Here is a 21,298-nt window from a genome sequence, read left to right on the forward strand (position 1 = left end):
ACAACCTGGCCACCGCATCGACCAGCATTAAAATCAACGGACAAATGACCTCTTGCCTGCTGGACCGTCCGGGAGCACCAAAAGCTTCATCCACCCGGATACGGTAAGGCGCTGCTCCCTCGCGGTACACCCTGCCAACCAGAAAATCTCCCTGGCCTCCGGATCCCATTCCGTGGCGATCCGGGGATACTGTACGGTCACACTCACGGTCCAGGGCATAGAATTCAGCGGCTTCCGACTCTACGTTCTCCCTAACCTCTGCACCGCCCTACTACTCGGCCTGGACTTCCAGTGTAACCTCCAGAGCCCAACCCTGAAATTCGCCGGGCCCCTACCACCCCTCACTGTGTGCGGCCTCGCGACCCTAAAAGTCGATCCGCCTTCCCTCTTCGCAAATCTAACCCCGGATTGCAAACCCGTCGCCACCAGGAGCAGACGGTACAGCACCCAGGACAGGACCTTCATCAGGTCCGAGGTCCAGCGGCTGCTTCGGGAAGGCATCATCGAGGCCAGCAACAGCTGTAGTACAGATCCTACCATACATCACCTAATATAGGTGCAACATTGGTTTACCACATTCACCCCCTGTTAAAATCGAGTCTGGTGGGGGTGGTGGAGAACTATATACAACAAATGAGTTCCACTTTTGCAATATTGGAGAGAAAAAAAAATGTCTTTTGAAGTCCAGTGGACCAGTTAGAGGTTTAACCGGTCCGGGGCCTTGATGTGCCGCTGGGAGCGATGCAGTGGTGGCGGCGATGCCGATGCTGGTCTGATCTTCGGTGATTCCGGGTGTGTGCCGAAATCATCTTCATCCATGGGCAGAGGGAGGGTGGATGGTCCTTGGGGGGGGGGGGTTGCTGCTGGGGGCGCCGGGGGAGAGGAGGGTGGCGCCCGGCCGGTGGGGTGTGTGTGTGTGGAACCTGCTGGTGCCAGGTCCCTGAGGGAGACAGTATCCTGGCGGCCGTCGGGGTACACCACGTAGGCATACTGGGGGTTTGTATGGAGCATTTGCACCCTCTCCACCAACGGGTCCGCCTTGTGGAGTCGGACGTGCCTACGGAGCAGGACGGGTCCTGGAGCTGCGAGCCAAGTCGGGAGCGACACCCAGGATGTGGACTTCCTGGGGAAGGCAAAAAGACGTTCATGGGGTGTATTGTTAGTGGCGGTGCACAGTAGTGACTGAATGGAGTGTAGTGCATCAGGGAGGACCTCCTGCTAGCGGGAGGCTTCTGGACCTTAGGGCCAGTTGGACGACCCTCCATACCATCCTGTTCTCCCCCTCTACCTGTCCGTTTCCCCGGGGGTTGTAACTTGTCGTTCTGCTGGAGGTAATACCCCTGCTGAGCAGGAACTGACGCAGCTCATGACTCATGAAGGAGGATCCCCTGTCACTGTGGATGTAGGCGGGGAAACCGAACAGAGCGAAGATCGTGTTGAGGGCTTTGATGACGGTGGCAGTCATATCGGGGCATTGGATGGCGAAGGGGAACCTGGAGTACTCATCGACCACACTGAGAAAATACGTGTTACGGTCAGTGGAGGGGAGGGATCCTTTGAAATCCACGCTGATGCGCTGAAAGGGGCGGGAGGCCTTCACCAGGCACGCACGGTCTGGCAGGTAGAAGTGTGGCTTGCACTCCGCACAGACCTGGCAGTCCCTGGTGATTGTCCGTACTTCCTCGACAGGGTAGGACAGATTGCGGGCCTTTATGAAATGGTACAACCGTGTGACTCCCGGGTGACAAAGGCTGTCGTGCAGGGTCCGGTGTCGGTCGACTTGTGCGCTGGCACATGTATCTCAGGATAGGGCATCTGGGGACTCGTTGAGCTTACCGGGGCGATACAAAATCTCATAATTGTAGGTGGAGAGCTTGATCCTCCACCTCAAGATCTTATCATTCTTGATCGTGCCCCGCTGTGTGTTATTGAACATGAAGGCTACCGACTGTTGGTCAGTGAGGAGAGTGAATCTCCTGCCGGCCAGGTAATGCCTCCAATGCCGCACAGCTTCAATAATGGCTTGGGCCTCTTTTTCGACGGATGAGTGCCGAATTTCTGATGTCTGATGCGTCGCTCTCTACTTGAAAGGGCAGTGTCTCGTCTACTGCGTGCATCCCGGCCTTGGCGATATCGGCTCTGATACAGGCGAAGGCCTGTTGTGCCTCAGCTGTCAGGGGAAAATGGGTTGACTGTATGAGTGGGCGGGCCTTGTCCGCATAGTTTGGGACCCACTGATCGTAGTACGAAAAGAACCCCAGGTATCGTTTGAGGGCCTTGGGGCAGTGGGAGAGGGAGTTCCATGAGGGGGTGCATGCGGTCGGGATCGGGCCCCAGAACTGTGTTCTGGACCACATAGCCGAGGATGGCTAAGTGGGTCGTGCTAAACACACACTTCTCCTTGTTGTAGGTGAGGTTTAGGAGAGTGGCGGTATGGAGAAATTTGGCTAGGTTGGCATCGTGGTCCTGCTGATCATGGCCGCAGATGGTGACGTTGTCTGGGTATGGAAAGGTGGCCCGCAAGCCGTACCGGTTGACCATTCGGTCGATCTCCCTTTAGAAGACCGAGACCACGTTGGTGACGCCGACGGGTACCCCGAGGAAGTGATAGAGATGGCCGTCTGCCTCGAAGGCAGTGTATGGACGGTCCGATTTATGAATGGGGAGCTGATGGTAGGCGGATTTGAGGTCTACCGTTGAGAAGACCCGGTACTGTGCAATCTGATTGATCATATCAGATATGCGTGGGAGGGGGTACGCGTTGAGCTGCGTGTACCGATTGATGGTCTGGCTGTAGTCCACGACCATTCTGTGTTTCTCCCCAGGCTACTAACAGGCATATTGAAATTCTATGACTAAGTCTATGGACTCTCCACTTTCACTGTAGAGACGGATCACAGACCTTTGGTGCATATAATTGACAAGGATTTCAATGACTTGACTTCACAACTCCAAAGAATCATGATGGAGCCACAAAGAAAGACTTCGACCTTATCTCCACATCAGGAAAAGATTTAATCATAGTGGATGCGCTATCACGCTCCATAACATCTGCAAGTGAACTGTTTGAGTTCATGCATGATATTGAAACTCAAGCACAGCTGTGTGCAGAAAACCTACCTGCATCGGATTAGAAGTTAAACCTAATCCGAACTGAAACTCAGAAGGATGCTATGTTGCAACACCTCATTCACCATCTCAAGAATGGGTGGCCAAAAGGGCAGTATCCTCAATTCAGAAACGTTCAGGCAGATCTGACGTTCATGGATGGACTACTTATTAGACTCGACCGGATAGTCATACCACTGTGTCTCCGACCTATGGTACTTGATCAGATTCATGAGGGTCACCTTGGGATTGAGAATAGTAAGCGACGGGCGAGACGAGCAGTATTGGCCAGGAATAAATCGAGACGTAACTGATATGCTTCTAACCTGTGAGACTTGTCAGAAACATCGCAATGCAAGAAGACTGAAAAAACATGAGTTAGTCCTTGGGCCAAAACAGGTATTGACCTATTTCACTCGAATGGTCGTGACTGTGTTTAATCATTGATTATTACTCCAACTATCCAGAGGTCATGAAGCTAGCAGATCTAACATCCAAATCGGCCATAAAAGCCAGCAAAGAAACTTTTGCAAGACATTGGATACCCACCACTGTCATGTTAGACAATGGACCATGTTTTGACAGCAACAAATGGGCCGTGCTTTCAAGACAGTATAATTTCACACATGTGACATCTAGTCCTCACTACCCACAGTCCAGCGGTGAGGGAGAGAAGGGTCTACACATCAGAAAGCAACTAATCAGTAAAGCTGTGGATTCTGCGTCAGACATCCATCTTGCGCTTTTATCCTACAGAGCTACTCCACTAGCAACTGGATTTTCACCGGCACAAATGTTGATGAATCGAGATCTCAGGATGACATTATCAGCCATTCAACTGCAGAATCCAGATCACTTGCCAGTGTTAAAGAAAATGGAACAGCAACGTACTCATCAGGGCTGGTTTAGCTCAGTGGGCTAGACATCTGGTTTGTGATGCAAAACAAGGCCAGCAGCGCGGGTTCAATTCCCATACTAGCTTACCCGAACAGGCGCCGGAATGTGGCGACTAGGGGCTTTTCACAGTAAATTCATACTTGTGACAATAAAAGGTTATTATTATTATTATGACATGCATGCAACTCAACTGGAAACATTAATTCCAGAAATGAAATGAAATGAAGATCTCGTTAGAATTAAAATACAAGATGGAGGTTGGTATGCTCCTGCCAAAATCATGAGCCAAGCAGCACCACGCTCATACATTGTAAAAACAGCTGAAGGAACAATTCTACAAAGAAATCAACGTGCACTACAAAAGATTAGACAAAACAAACAAATTTTTCTGGAATTGCAACTCAATGAAACATTATTTCATGACACATTAACAAACACCAGAAGTAATGATGACATGCATAAAACAGTTCAAACTTCATTATCACCTCCTTGTCAACTCAGAAGATCGACAAGACGACAAAAGAAACCCAATAGACTGAACTTGTAAAATATTCATAGTCAAGTGTATGATTATTACTAATTTTGCTTTGTAAAGATATACATATCAAGTTTTATTGTATTATAGTTATACATTTTTCCTTTGCTACACCTCAGAAAAAAATGTTGAAAAAAAGTTATTCAGGAAATATAAAGCAAAAAATTATTCTGGAAATATAAAACAAAGAGTATGACATATTACTAACAAGTAATATAACACAAACATGCATCCATTGCCTACAGGCTGGAAACACCTGTTCTGCAGAACCAAAGGATTGTTTCCTTCACGTCCAGACTATGCATTCCTCCGAGACACTGAACCATGGGATCATTTACATTTTAAAAAATTATTTCATGGGATGTGGCCGTTACTAAACACTCCTGGGTTAAAAGAGCAAGATCCTCTGGGAGCTGATACTTATAGGTGGATCTAGTGGTGCCCTCTAGTGGTAGTGTTACCGCTAGATGTTATAATTAACCCTTTAGTTATTTACACATATACATATCATTACAATAGCGACTGTTAGTGTAAATGTAAGATTTTGTAGTTTCATATAGGAGCCGCGGATGATTCAGCATTACATTACATTATACGTTTGTGAAACATTAAGTAGTTTGGTTCCATTCAATCATATGAGGTGAATATTAATGTTGCTGGGACTTGGCTATTGGGTCAATTGCTTGCATGAGAACTGGCAATCCTGTATGGATGAGAGCTAAGTATTGATAACTCAGCAATTGGGATGGCAAGGATTTTATTTGTTGTTCTTTAATGGGGTTTGGGTGTTGCCATGGCCAGTATTTATTTGCCATCACTAATTTCCCTTTGAGGTGAGCCATGTTCTTAAGCAGTTACATTCCATGTGGTGCAGGTGGTACACAGTGCTAGTTGGAAGGTATTTTCAACATTTTGATCCACCTACAGTGAAGGGACAAGATGTACTATGGGGAGGCAATGGTGCGGTGGTATTATCGCTGGACTACCAATACAGAGATCCTGGGCAATGCTCTGGGGACCAGGGTTCAAATGCTGAAATTTGAATTCAATAAAAATCTGGAATTAAAAGTCTAATGATGACCAAAAAACCATTATCAATTGTTGTAAAAACCCATCTGGTTTACTAATGCCCTTTAGGGAAGGGAATCTGCCCTCCTTACCTGGTCTGGCCTACATGTGACTCCAGACCCACAGCAATGTGGTTGACTCTTAACTGTCCCCTGAAATGGTCGAGCAAGCTGTTCAGTTGAAGGGCAATTAGGAATGGGCAACAAATGCTGGCCTTGAACAAATGCTGGCCTTGCCAGAGACACCTGCATCCCATAAATGAATGAAAAAATATCTAATTCCAAATAATTACCATTATTTAGTAAGCAGGGCGTTTTGTGTAGTTTGGAGGGAAACTTGCAGAAGGCGGTGTTCCCAATCGACTGCTGCCTGGTGAGTTGCTATAGTGCAACTTGTATATGAAACTTTTATACGTTACCAAGGTGCTTTGGCAGTGGAAGCAATGAATATTTAAAGTGGGGGTTTGGGTGCCAATCAGTAATAATAATAACCTTTTGTTGTCCCAAGTATGAAGTTACTGTGAAAAGCCCCAAGTCGCCACATTCCGGCACCTGTTCGGGTAAGCTGTTGCGGCAATTGAACCCATGTTGCTGACCTTTTATGCATCACAATCCAGCTGTCTAGCCCACTGAGCTAAACCAGCCTGGACTGCTTTGTTGTATGGTGTGTTCTTGTGTGTTGTAGGGGCTTCACTCGTCCTGGCAAGTGGAGAGTATTCCATCGCACTCCTGACCTGTGCACTGTTAATTGTGGCCAGGCTTTGGACAATCAGGAGGTGAGTTACTTACTACAGAATTCCCAGCTTCTGGCCAGCTCGATAGCCACAGTATTTATAGGGCTTGTCCAGTTCAGTTTCTGCTCAATCCCCAAGATGTTGATAGTGGGAATTCAATACTGGTGATGCCATTTAACGTCAAGGGTGGATGGTTAGAATCTCTCTTGTCGGATGGTCACTTCCGCAATGAAAATGTTACCTGCCAAACCTGAATCGTGTTCAGTTCTTGCGGCATTTGGCACATATTGCTTCAGTACCTGAGGAGTTGTGACTGGTGCTGAATACCGTGCAATCATCAGTCAACATCCCAACTTCTGAGCTTATGATATAGGAAAGGTAATCATAATAATAATCTTTATTGTCACAAGTAGGCTTACATTAACACTGCAATGAAGTTACTGTGAAAATCCCCTAGTCGCCACACTCCGGCGCCCGTTCGGGTACACAGAGGGGCGTGAGGAATGCCTGTAGCAATGTCCTGGGACTGAGATGATTCACCTCCCACAAACACAACCATTTTCCATTTTACTAGTTGTGACTTCAGCCAATGGAGAGTTTTCCGTATAATTCCCATTGCCTTCAATTTTGCCTCACTTGGTCAAATGTTTCACAAATGTCAAGGGCAGTCACTTTCACCTTACCTCTTGAATTCAGCTCTTTTGTTCATGGTTGTAGTCAGGTTGTAATGAGATCAGGAGCTGAATGGCCCGGCGTAGAATATAGCAGTGGAAGTGTCGCTTCATAGCACTGTTGACGGTGTCTTCTATCGCTTTGATGATGAATATACTGAGAGAAAACAGATGGAGCGCAATTGGATAGAGTGACTTGTCAGTGTTCATTGGGGATTTGATGTTGCATGGCATTGCTGGGGTCACATGGATGTAAAGCCTAGACTCCATTGTTTTTCAAGGCCTCATTTCTGCTGTAAGTGTTCAGAATGAGGCAACCACAGACCTCCATGGTGCATCTTTCCATGGCTGTCGCACCTGATCTGATGCCCCAAGCGGCAGGCGTTCCTGCTACAAGGCATCCTCCCTATCATTATTGTCTGATGAGGAACGTGGCTCTTTCATGTCTGTGCCTGGCAATCCTCTCCCCTCTATTGTGTGAGGCTCTGTAGGGCGCGGCAGACTATTAATAAACTTTTTGAGGTCCATATTATAGAGATCCACCGATCTGCAGTCCAGGCACCAGGACCTAATTTTCAGTATACAAAAGTCACTATTATAGCTCTTGAGGAACCATGGGAAGCATTGTACTACTCAGCTGGGGATTGAGAGTTTGTGACTGGTTCTAACAGCCAGGTCTTGAGTGGATAGCCCGTGTCACCCTGGATCCAACCCTGTTTTACATCCCGGTTTACAGGGCGCGAGAATAGTTGTAGCACCTGGGAATTTCAAAGGATGTATCAATCATAAGGCTTGCTGGGAGTTGAGAACACACCTAGAAGATCCATTTCCAGTGACCGCAGACCAGTTGTATATTAATTAAGTGGCAGCCCTTTCTATTTTATGAAGTTTTCAGTCTCATTCCAGTTTCAGGAAACGGAGGTAGGTGTCGATATTTGTATTATTAATTTTAGAACTAAGAAATGTATTTAAGTGGTTTTAATTTCGTGTTTTATGTAGGAAAGAGTAAAACTCTGGTTAGATTCATGTTAAACAAAGGCGTTTGCATGTATGGAGGTTTTTGGTTTTAGTTCAAACTGTTTCTCTTGTGCTGAGAGTGGGTTTACGAAGAGAAAAGTCAACATGAGCTTGAAGAAAGAATGCAACATTGGGCGCCTTGAGGGTAGAAAGGCTTTTTGAGTGGGTATTGAACTGAAATCACAGGCAGTTGGAGATGGGAAGCAAGAGAGGGAACAGCTGCTCTCCGCTCTTCTAGAATCAGGAAAGTTAGGCAATAGAGTAATGGGCATGAAAGCAAGGTCCAGAGAAGCTAAAGGACAGTCAGTTCTAGAAACTGGAAGTTTCCAGGAAGTTGGAAGTTAAAGGAACAAAGAACATGCCCAACTGGAAGATGAGATGCTGCACCTCCAGTTTGTGCTGGGCTTCACTGGAGCAATGCAGCAGTCCAAGGACACACATGTGGGCATGAGAGCAAGGTGCTGAGTTAAAATGGCAAGCAACAGGAAAGTTGGGAACATGCCTGCGGCCTGATTCAGTCGGCGTTTAGTCTCTCCACTGTCGAGGAGACAACATTGGGAGCAGCAAATACAATAAACCAAATTGAAGGAAGTGCAACTGAAACGCTGCTTAACCTGAAAGGAATGTTTAGGGTCTGGTATGGTGAGAAGGGAGGAGGTGAAGGGGCAGGTGTTGCACCTTCTGTGATTTCAAGGGATAGTGCCATAGAAGGGGATGGGGAGTTGGGCGTGATGGAAGAGTGAATCAGGGTGTCATGGAGGAAGTAATCCCTGTGGAATGCTGACGACGGAGGTGGGGGTGGTGAGGGGGAAATGTGTTTTGTGGTAGCATCATGTGGTAGCTGGAGTTGGGGGAAATGGCAGAGGATGATTATTTGATTGCGGAGGCTAGTAGAGTGGAAAATGAGGACAAGGAGGGACCCTATCATTGTTTAAGGAGGGGAAGGGGTGAGTGCAGAGGTTCAGGAAATGAGTCAAACCCAGTTGAGTACTCTGTCAACCACAGGTGATGAGGAAACCTTGGTTTTGGCAAAAACCAACATCTTCCAAAAAGAGGAACTAGCATTGGAACAGGGTACTGCTTGTCTTGTTATACTCTTGACGTAGCATAAGCTGCTTCCTTGATGTGCACCCTGACAAAGGAAGATTCAGACGTGGAGATAGCTTCAACACATTTATTGAACTATTAACAATTCTCCTACTTGGATTCAACTCTACTGTTAATCATTCTATAGCTACTCAGACTGACGAACCAGTCTGCTACAATCCACGTGGTGGGTGTGATGTTCAATCAACCCTGTGTCTGTACTCACTGAGTGTCTCCATTGGAAAGAGGAAGATCACATGTGCTGTGTCCTTTTTATATGGGTTGGTGTAATGCCCTCCTGTGGTGGTGTCACCTCTGTGTGTGTATTGTGAATGCCCATTGGTCGTGTCCTATCTTACTGACCTATTGGTTGAATGTCTGTGTGTCGTGTCTTTGGTGCTCCCTCTAGTGTCTAGCAGCTGGTCTACGTGTATTTACATTAACCCCTTGTGTATCTACAATGATGCATATCACCACACTGCTCACTGCAGACCATAAGTCATAGGAGCAGGATTAGGCTATTCGGCCCATCGAGTCTGCTCTGCCATTCAATCATGGCTGAAGCTAAAGACAGAGCTATAAGTGCAGATCTGAGTGAAGTTGGCGGGAAAAAGTCAGACACCTGAAGGAATCGTTATTTTGGTGTGCTATTTTCCATTCTTTGGAAACAATAACCTTCAGTTGGGAACTAAGTACCTGCGTTTTGTGTAGAAGTTTGGATGCTTGTGGCGATTCAAGACAAAGGAATACAGAAATGAGAGTTGGTAAACCTAGAGGCAGATCCTTGCTAAAACAGCTGAGAGAAACTCTTGTTTGAAAGAATTGTTGGAAAACTAGGAAGCGAATCCTTGATGCAAACAGCTGATGGAAAGCACTTTTTTTGAGAGTGAAGTTGTGTGACGCCTAAACTGGGGGGATTTTGAGAAGAAATCCACCAAAGACCGATTGAGTGGCATCTATCATGGGGTTTCAGAATGTGGTGTTGTCTGACCACAGTTAGCCTGTTGGGTTGCAGCGGCAGTGTGTTTAGAACATTATAGCATGAGATGTATTGTTAACCTGTGTTATCCTCAGTACATTTGTGAAGATAATGGGAGAGTGAGGAGTATTGTAGTAGAGTCAAACTTTTTATGAGAATACATTTTTTTTCTTGTTCAAGCGAATTGGCAGTCCTGTGACTCTGTTCCTCCCTGTTTTCTGCAAATAAATACAAGTTATGGTCATTTGAACTGGGCTCCTATTCTAGAATTTTCCTATCCAGTTACTAATGTACTTGCGCATCAGTCGCTGAAGGTAAGCGCACAGGTACAGCAGGCAGTAACATAGAACATAGAACAGTACAGCACAGAACAGGCCCTTCGGCCCTCGATGTTGTGTCGAGCAATGATCACCCTACTCAAACGCACGTATCCACCCTATACCCGTAACCCAACAACCCCCCCTTAACCTTACTTTTTAGGACACTACGGGCAATTTAGCATGGCCAATCCACCTAACCCGCACATCTTTGGACTGTGGGAGGAAACCGGAGCACCCGGAGGAAACCCACGCACACACGGGGAGGACGTGCAGACTCCACACAGACAGTGACCCAGCCGGGAATCGAACCTGGGACCCTGGAGCTGTGAAGCATTTATGCTAACCACCATGCTACCGTGCTGCCCCAAGAAGGCAAATTGTATGTTGGCCTTCATAGCGAGAGGATTTGAGTATAGGAATAGGGATGTTTTACTGCAATTGTATAGGGTACTGGTGAGTCCACGCCTGGAGTATTGTGTGCAGCTTCGATGTCCTTATCTGAGAAAGGATGTTCTTGCTATGGAGGGAGTGCAGCAAAGGTTTACCAGGCTGATTCCTGGGATGGCGGGACTGTCTTATCAGGATAGACTAAATTGGTTAGGATTATATTTATTGAAGCTTAGAAGAGTGAGAGGGGATCTCATAGAAACTTATAAAATTCTAACAGGATTAGACAGGCTAGATTCAGAAAGAATGTTCTCGATGGTCCAGAACTAGGGATCATAGTTTGAGGATAAGGGTTAAACCTTTTAGGACTGAGGTGAGGAGAGATTTCATCATCCAGAGAGTGGTGAATCTGTGGTATTCTTTACCACAGAAAGTAGTTGAGGCCAAAATGTGTGACTTCAAGAAGGAATTAGATATAGCTCTTGTGGCTAAATGGGTCAAGGTGGGATCAGGGTATTGAACTTGATGATCAGCCATGTTTGTAATGAATGGCAGAGCAGGCTAGCAGAGCCGAATGGCCTACCCCTGCCTCTATTTTCTATGTATGTTTCTTGGTGTGTTTAAAATGAACTGGAATCGTAACATCCGGAAGTACTGTTTGCTGCATATGCGATCCCCCCCCCCGCCCCCCAAACACACCCACTCTATGAGAAACAGATGATGGCACTGGAGCCCACACTGATTTGTGGCCTGCCTCTCTGGGAACATTTTTAAGCACATGTATTAGTGATCTCTCTGATGCAGCGATGTGTAGTCTGTGAGATGCCACACATGTCCCCCATGGAGCCCTGGAAGGAGCCCCTGACAAAGAAGTTTGATGCTGCAGTTACTTTTAATGCCATTGGCATGGGTATCGCTTCCAAGACACAGGACTGCAGGTCTTCCTGGAAGAAAGCACACAGGTCACAAACCTGTGCTGTATTGTTCTTTGTTCTTCAAGACATCCTGGGCCATCTTTGGCATTGTCTCTCCGTTATCCGCAGTTGGTTTAAACATTTGCAGTAGATTCTATGACACAACGTTATTCGTCACAATACTGGCCCCTGGTTGACTCCATCCCGACCAGCCTCAATGTCTGATATTGCCCCTTGTTGGCCTCTGGCAACTAGGTTGTATTTCATATAATGTCGTTGTGATGACAGACGAGGCCACGTCCTATGTGAAGCGGGCGAGGATGAGGGCCTCCCTGGCCCTCCGGGCTTGCCGGACTCTCAAAGCTGCTGCCTGTCCTCCATCCTCTGGTTGGTCCAGCAGGACTCCCCAGGCTAGTCCTCCAGCCCTTCCTGGTCCAAAAACTCCTTATCCTCCTCCTCGGAGGTGGCCACATGTTTGTCCCCCTCCAACTCCAGCACGTCGCCTCTCTGCTATGCCACGTTGTGGAGGGCACAGAGCCACCACAAAGCGTGTGACCCTCTGAGGGGTATACTGCAGGGCACCACCAGAGTGGTTGAGGCATTAGCACCACAATTTGAGGAGTCCGATGCACTGTTCAATGTCAGCCTGGGTGGCTCCATGAGCCTCGTTGTATCAGGTCTCCGCATCGGTCACCAGCCTCCATATTGGCGTCATTAGCCAGGTCCTTATCCTCCAAGAGCAAACCGGCCATCCTGAGGGGGTCTTCGAAGAGGCTGGATATGTTCTCCTGCCTCAGGATGTAGCCATCATGCACACTACCTGGGAAGCGTGCATACACATGCATGATCTTCAGGTGGTGGTCGCACACAAGCTGGATGTTCAGGGAGTGGAACCCCTTCCTATTAATGTTCGGAACTCCCTGATGGCCCGGTACGCACAGGGCGACATGCGTGCCATCTATTACCTCCTCGACCTGGGCCATGCTGGCGGAGAGTCCTGCTGCCCGGACCAGCAGGAGCAGGGGTTGTCCCCGTAACGGGTACACATGATCCAGGGGGATAGCACAGCAGCCCCATGGATGCAGAGACACTCACCCTCCCACTCCCAGCTCAGCAACCTCCCTCCCCACTGATGGCTGCCCACCCCGACCGAGGCTGGTCCCTGGGACCCGCACGAGCAACAGGGCAACAACCCCAGTGCCCCGGGCTCATTGCCTGGGAGCGAAGATGGCTCCTCACCTCCTCAGGTCCCCACAGCAGTCAATCCGCCAGCTTCACATTTTTAAAAAGGCGTGACCACTTGCTGGGAGGCCGTTAGATCACGGGAGGCCATTAAATAGGGGGGTTTCCTGTTAATTGTGTGGAGAATGGCCTTAAGAGGTGATTATTGGTTTCTCACTATGCCAAGGCGGGATCCTGATATTGTCAACAGGAGCGGGCCGGTTAGATCGCAATCCGATCGGCGGCTGCCATATTGCTCGATTTTGGCCTCTTCCCCCAATCTAGCAGCCGCTTCGCGCTCTCACCCAAGCGCAACACGGCCATTAAATCGTATCCATTGTGATCTTTACAAATATCCTGAACCATTTGGGCAGCACAGTAGCATAATGGTTAGCACTATGGCTTCACAGCGCCAAGGTCCCAGGTTCGATTCCCGCTTGGGTCACTGTCTGTGCGAAGTCTGCACGTTCTCTCCGTGTGTGCGTGGGTTTCCTCCGTGTGCTCCGGTTTCCTCCACAGTCCAAAGATGTGCAGGTTAGGTGGATTGGCCATGATAAATTGCCCTTGCGTTAAATGGGGTTGCTGGTGGAGGTGTGGTCTTAAGTGGGGTGCACTTTCCAAGAGCCGGTGCAAACTTGATGGACCGAAAGGCCTTCTTCTGCACTATAAATTCTATGATTCTATCTGGTTAAGAATAACACAAGTTCCTATCGAGATGGCAACAGTTTACATTGTATTTCAAGGAATTGGTCACAGTTAGCTCCTAGAGCTGGATAGGGGGCAGGGCGGGGTGGGAGCAAATGGGGGGGGGGGGGGGGGGAGGGGGGTTGTTTCGAGAGCGACGAGTGGAAAGTTGCATAGATTAGATTATTGTGTTCTTCTTTAGATTCCTGATGTTTGTATTTTTGTATAAAATAACAAAAGTTTAATAAAATTACTTTTAAAAATATCAGAAATTCTGTTCTTTGGAAACGCTAGATACATATACGTACCACGTAAATCATTGCTGAAAAGTTTAATTAAGTTGGAACAAACCTCAAATTAAAGTCAAACTTGCATTTGTTTAACTCTTTCATAACCGCGGGACATCTCAAAGTGCATTACAGCTAATTAAGTATTTTTTGAAGTGTAATCATTGTTGGTAATGTAACAAACACAAGTTGGGTAGTGCTGCCACAAACAGCAAAGTGATAATGATCAGATAATGATTTGGTGATGTTGATTTAAGTGAGAAATAATGTCCAGAGCACCAAGGATAGCTGCCCAGTCATTTTTTGAGATAGTGCAATGTGAGTTTATACATCACCCAAGACGTCAAGTGGACCTTGGCACCTCCAACTGTGCAGCATCCACTCAGTACTGCATGGCAGTGGCAAACTGGATTTTATGCTCGCGTCTATTGACATGGGGCTGGAACTCCACAAGCATCTTGCTCCACGATTAGCATGCTATCAACTATGCTTCAAATATACAATTTTTGTAGGCCAGATATTTTCTGTGGGTCCCTCCTATAAATCGATAAATTTGTGTACCCTAACCTGCCTAGTTTCCAATAAGAACAACATTGGATTTGGAGTACTCTAAATTATCAAACGGCAGAACTTCTCCAAGTGTGAGAAATATCATCATTCTGTTCATGGACGTCACTTTGGAACTCATTTCTCCAATTCTGAGTAACACGCCATGTTGTATTGCTGGAAACAGAAAGTCCATCCTTAGTTTTCCCAAATATTTCCTCTACAAATCCGATTATGAAGCAGTTAGAAAGTTTACCATGACGCCTTTCAGGCATTTTCACTTTTCCTTTTCAAAGTTTTAGAAACGAGACTCCTGTGTGTGCCATAATCATCCAGAATGGCATTAATCTCAACATAAAATGTATACCTGCACAGAGAATCATGGCATAATTCACTGAATTCAAGAACACCCAGAGGGTTAAAAATAAAATTCAACCAAAAGCTCAGAAGTTTTGGAATATTGCATTTATTATTAAGAACACTGCTGTCTATGTAATCATTTCTGACCTTGTCAGCATTAACTCCTCACAACTAACCTGCTGGAAGCTAAAGATGGAATTCAAACATAAAAACGGAAACCCCTTTCGCCTCTGAAATTGAAAGTGTGTTTCCCCACTTTTATCAAACTTCTGTGACTGTTGTTTAATCAAATGTTCCACTTTTACATAAATTTCAATCCAGCTGGAACTCTGCAAACTACATTGTAGTTCACTTACCCATCCATTGATGAACTATGTCTTGAGTTTAAAATTCTCATCCATGTCTTCAAGTCACTACTTTCCTACATCTGCATCCTTTTTCAATCCTATGTGCTGTGCACCCACCAATGTATGATCTGTGATAGAGTCTTCAGCCATTTAGGTTCCTATAAAAATACCCCACCAATTTTGTTTTTTGGTCATCTTTCCCTTCTCCATTTGCTTATTATTGAAGAATCTAAAAGTTTACATATCTGTAACGGTGCAAAAATACACCTTGATCTTTTTGCTTGGCTTATAACCAAATATTACCAGCAAATTTCCTATCTCACTCTCAGGACATTTATTTCAAGATAAATTTATTTCAGGCTACACACATTGCAAAACATTGAGCATGATATTAGGAATTTGTTGACTAACCTCCAAGACAAAAATATTAATGTATCGTAGGATATTCAACAAACTGTGAAACACAGATTTATGAATCAAAAGTAGCATATATTTAAAAACTCTGCATGGGGTGTTGCAATATAAGCTTCTGCAAAATCTTGCTGGACTCTTGTGTTAAAGAGTTTGGACATTTTCTTCAACACATTTACTTGTGTTCCTGGTTAGATAGGAGTTTCTATAAACAGATTAAATATCCTGTATTGTAAAATCTGTAATCTTGGCCAAATCATGGGTGCACTTAAGGATGTTACAGCACATACACTGAAATATCGGGCAAAACTTTCTAGCCACTCCCACCAGCGGGACCTTTTGCCCCTGCCAAAGTTAATGGACTTTTGAACAAATCTCCGCATTTTACATTCCTGTCCCTGTCAAAATGGGGTCATAAAATTCTGCCTATAATGTTACAGTTCAAATACATTATATAATTCAATTAAAGATAGAACATTACCAAAGACAATCCTTGCCTTTGTAAAGTTCATATTATCTTCAGAAAATTCTATTTTAATTTTAAATTAATTATAAAATCAGTACGTTTAGACGTGGATCGTTGTTCTTTCGAAGAATATAGATGCTGTCATTTGCTGAGGCGTCTGTAGAAATCAGAAAATGCTGATTTTATAACTTTGTCTCAGAGCTTTTGGTATCATTTTCATCAATGGATTTTACATCAGTGGTTTCCGTGTCCTCTTTCAATTCCTCTTCCACTTGCTCTGGCTTTTGAGCTCTTAGGTATACACCACGTAATATTTGTGAAATGGTATAAGGCTCTCCATTTCTGGATTGAACATATTCAATATATTCGACAACTCCGTACAATGCCATGCCCAGTATTAGGACTATCACCAAGATAATCAACTTGACGGTTATGCACAGAAAGTTTGCATAGGCAAATGCTGTAACAAACCCCACAGATTCCCATAGCCGGTAGTTGGCAAATGCTGCTTCTTTGTTCTCCAGAAATAGAACTCCATAAATGGCTTGAATGAGAAAGGACAATTATTAAGTCAAATATCTGCCTTTATACTGTCAAAAATATTTTCAAATTCATCTTATTTTCAAATTCAAAACCAGCAAGCAATGTTCAGGTTCTGGGGCAGTGCAATTTTTTCTTTTAAATTTAGAGTACCCAATTATTTTTTTCCAATTAAGGGGCAATTTAACGTGGCCAATCCACCTAACATGCACATCTTTGGGTTGAGGGGGTGAAACCCACGCAGACATGGGGAGAATGTGCAAAGTGCACATGGACAGTGACCCAGGGCTGGGGTTTGAACCCAGGTCCTCAGCGCCGCAGTCCCAGTGCTAACCACTGCGCCAAATGCCTCCAGCGGCAGAGCAGTTTTTGGAGGTAAAAATAAACAATGAGCCAGGAAGAGCCAGTGAGTATAATAAAGGTATTAGTTAGTGACTAGGTGACATTGGAAAATTAGAAAAAATTCAAAGCTAAATCTGAATGCATGAATCATTCACAACAAATTAAGTCAATTAGCACTGTGAGGGTGAGCAGCCAGCAGTGATGGCCTGTATTGATCAATACCAACAACATAGACAGTAAGTGGGATGTGGTCCTGCAGACAGAGTTTAGGGAACCAGGAAGGAAATCAACAAACAAAAGGTTAAACAATTTCTCCTGGTACCAGCAAGAGAATTAGGAAAATAGAGTAGACACATCCATGGCTGGAGACATGGTACAGGAAGGAAGACTTTAGATTCCTGGAATATTTGGACCAATTCTGACCAATTGACTTTACTGGTCGGATGGATTCAAGTTGTTTACAGGCCCCCAATCAGTAATTGCAGTGTAAGGCAGAGTATCAATCAGAAAATGGAGGCACTTATTAAAAGGGTAATACAATATTACGGAGGACTTTATTCCTCATATATCAAATCAAATTTGCAGCAATCGTGTAGAGGATGAGTCCATGGAAAGTATACATGATAGTTTTAAAGGTTGATACGTCAAGGAGCCAACTAGGGAACAGACTATTTTGGATCAAGTATTATGCCATGAAAAAATATTAAATAATAACTTCATATTAATTTGAGGGAAGAGGGTTCATAATGTGGTAATAATTTTATATTGCGTTTGAAAATAATATAGATAAGTCTGAATCGTAGAATCATAGAATTTACAGTGCAAAAGGAGGCCTTTCGGCCCTTGGAAAGAGCGCCAAGTCCACACCTTCACTCTATCCCCGGAACCTTTTTTGGGATACTAAGGGCAATTTAGCATAGCCGATCCACCTAACCTGCACATCTTTGGACTGTTGGAAGAAACCAGAGCACCCAGAGGAAACACACGCAGACACAGGGAGAACGTGCAGACTCCGCGCAGACAGTGACCCAGCGGGGAATCAAACCTGGGACCCTGGAGCTGTGAAGCAACTGTGCTAACCACTTGTGCTGCCCAAGGGTCTTAAACCTAAACAAAGCAAACTATATAGGTATGAGGAGCAAAATGGCTCCAGTAGATTGGGAAACCATACTAAAAGATGCAATGGCTAGCATTTGAAGAATTAGTGCATAACTTGCAATAATATACATTATTTATGGTGCAAAAGCCCTACACTGAAAGCGTTGCAACTATGACTAGGAGGAGTTAAAGGCAGTATTGGATCAAAGAAAGAAACTTACATAATTTTTATCAAAAAGAATAGTAAGCCTGAAGATTGAGAAATTTTAGAATTCAGCAAAGGAGAACCAAGAAATTGATAAGGAAAGAGAATATGAGAGTAGATAAGTAATATACGTAAAAATAGATTATAAATATTTCAATGGGCATGCAAACAGGAAAGTTACTGAAAGTAAATGTGGGCCCATCAGAGACAAACTGGTCAAATTATAATGGAAAATAGAAAGAGACAGAAAACATATAAACCATTCTGGAAATAATGAAGAACTAAGGATAACAATCAAATCAGTGTAAGTAAAGAAATAGAACTGTAAAAATTAATGGGACTAGGTGGCGACAAATCCCTGATGACCTATTTCTGAGGGCTTTGCAAGAGCTACCTGCAAAGATAATGGAAGCACTAGTTTTGATCTTGAATTCCTTAGATTATAAAATAGTAAAGATTGAGATTAGTTAATGCACAAACAACAGGGAGTAGGAATAAATGGGACATGTTTGGGTTGACAGGTTGTAACTAGCTGTGCACCACAAGGATCAAGGATTATGGGTGGCACAGTGGTTAGCACTGCTGCCTCACAGTGCCAGAAACCCGGGTTCAATTGCAGCCTTGGGTGACTGTCAGTGTGGAATTTGCACGTTCTCCCCTTGTCTGCGTGGGTTCGTCCGGGTGCTTCGATTTCCTTCCATAGTCAAGAAATGGGCAGGTTAGCTGGATTGGCTATAATAAATTGCTCCTTAGTGTCCAAAGGTTAGCTAGGGTTATGGGGATGTGAGGGGGGAGTTGCCTGAGCTAGGGTGCTCTTTCGGAGGGTCAGTGAAGACTCGATGATCAATCTTTGTGTCTCAGCAGTTTACAATCTATATTAATTGAGATGAGGTGTAATGTGTCTAAATTTGTTGGGGATTCATTGAGGTGTGACAGTGATCATTGACAAAGACATTAAGATGCTGCAGAGGGACACAGACAGGTCATTGAGATATTGCAGCAACAAAATAGGCCTTTCTACCCATTGAACCCATTCAGGCTCTCTGCAGAGAAAAGCAAGCAGCCCAATTCCTGCATCTCCTTGTCAAACCCCACAGCTCTGCAGCATTAATTTTTCAAAAATAGAAATAGAAAATAGAAAATCGCTTATTGTCACGAGTAGGCTTCAATGAAGTTACTGTGAAAAGCCCCTAGTCGCCACATTCCGGCGCCTGTTAGGGAGGCTGGTACGGGAATCGAACCGTGCTGCTGGCCTGCTTGGTCTGCTTTAAAAGCCAGCGATTTAGCCCAGTGAGCTAAACCAGCCCATCTGGTTCTTTTTGAAATCATTCAGTGTCACTGCTTTCACCACCCTTATATGCAGTGAGTTCCAGGTTGTCCACGCAAAAATGCGACGGGATTCTCCATCCTGCCGCAACCATTGTCTGGTTTGGGGCGCCCCTGCTGGCAGCGGGATCCTCCGTCCTGCCAGCCGGCCAGTGGGGTTTCATATTGTTGGCACTCCAGGCCGTTGGGAAATCCATGGGTGTGAGTGCACTGCCGGCAAAGTGGAAGATCCCACCAACGGAGAATCCAGCCCACAGTCTTCACCACATCCCTCATTTCATCTCTTGCTGAAAACTTTCAATTTTGTCCCGTCTCTCAGTGGAGGACCCTCATCAGTCAGATTTCACTGCTCGACTGCCAATATTGAATGCCTGAATCCAGTAGGCATCTCAGTGGTGCAATGATGCAATTTAATGTCTACAGTTACAGCTCCTGGAAGCTTGAGTTTCAGAGCTGGAGCGGCGGCTGGAGACACTGTGGAGTATCTGCAAGTCGGAGAGCATCGTGGATAGCACGTATAGAGAGGTGGTCACACCGCAGGCTCAGACTCCGCAGGCAGGAACGGAATGGGTGACCACCAGACAGAGCAAGAGAGCGAGGCAGGTAGTGCAGGAATCTCCTGTGGCCATTCCCTGCAGAACAGATATACCATTTTTGATACTGTTGAGGGGAATGGCCTCTCGGGGGAAAACAGCAACAGCCAAACACGTGGCACCACGGTTCTGCTGCAGAGTGGAAGGGTAATAAGTGCAATAGTTATAGGGGATTCAATTGTAATGGAATAGACGGGTGTTTCTGTGGCCACAAACGAGACTCCGGGATGGTATGTTGCCTCCCTGGTGCTCGGGTCAAGGATGTCTTGGAGCGTGTACAGGACATTCTGGAGGGGGAGGGTGAACAGCCAGTGGTCGTGGTATGCATCGGTACAAATGACATAGGTAAAAAAAGGGATGAGGTCCTAAAAACAGAATACAGGGAGCTAGGAAGGAAGTTAAGAAATCGGACCTCAAAGGTAGTGATCTCAGGATTACTACCGGTGCCACATGCTAGTCAGAGTAGAAATGACAGGATATATAGGATGAATACGTGGCTGAAGAGATGGTGTCAAGGGGTGGGTTTCATATTCCTGGGGCATTGGGACCGGTTCTGGGAGAGGTGGGACCTGTACAAACTGGACGGGTTACACCTGGGCAGGACTGGAACTGATGCCCTAGAGCGGTTGGGGAGGGTTCAAACTAATATGCCAGGGGTATGCGAACCTATGCAAAGAGTCAGAGAAAGAGGGAGCAAGGACCAAAGCAAAAGGTGGAAAAGTGAATAAGGAAAGTGATAGGTGGAGAAACCAAGGGTAAAAGTCAAACAGGACAATAGAGAAAAATATTGGGAGCAAGACAAACATTGTGAAAAAGACAAACTTAAAAGCTCTGTGCCTCAATGCACGGAGCATTTGCAATAAAGTGGATGAACTAATCGCGCAGATAGATATAAATGGGTATGATATAATTGGGATTACGGAGACATGGCTGCAGGGTGAACAGGAATGGGAACTGAATGTCCCAGAGTTTTCAGTATTTAGGAAGGACAGGCATAAAAGAAAAGGTGGTGGTGTGGCACTGTTGGTTAAACAGTAGTGAGAAAGGATATTAGCTCTGAAAATGTGGATGGGTAAAGTTGAGAAATACCAAGGAACAAAAAACATTAGTGGGTGTCATATATGGACCCCCAAACTGCAGTGGTGATTTTGGGAATG

At 45.4% G+C, this 21,298-nt stretch overlaps 1 protein-coding gene across 4 annotated transcripts in view; it reads right to left on the reverse strand.

The window, feature by feature from the left end:
* Positions 1-14,903: 14,903 nt before the first annotated feature.
* The window catches only part of LOC119969490 (protein unc-93 homolog A-like), a 150,972-nt gene continuing 144,577 nt past the window's right edge, over positions 14,904-21,298 (reverse strand). For all 4 annotated transcript variants that reach the window (XM_038803189.1, XM_038803182.1, XM_038803176.1 and 1 more), the window contains one exon: positions 14,904-16,581. In XM_038803189.1, coding sequence (XP_038659117.1) covers positions 16,220-16,581 — 362 coding nt within the window. In that variant the 3' untranslated portion in view covers positions 14,904-16,219. The remainder of the gene's footprint in view (positions 16,582-21,298) is intronic.

This window comes from Scyliorhinus canicula, chromosome 1, assembly GCF_902713615.1.
Source record: "Scyliorhinus canicula chromosome 1, sScyCan1.1, whole genome shotgun sequence".
NCBI classification, from domain to species: Eukaryota; Metazoa; Chordata; class Chondrichthyes; order Carcharhiniformes; family Scyliorhinidae; genus Scyliorhinus; species Scyliorhinus canicula.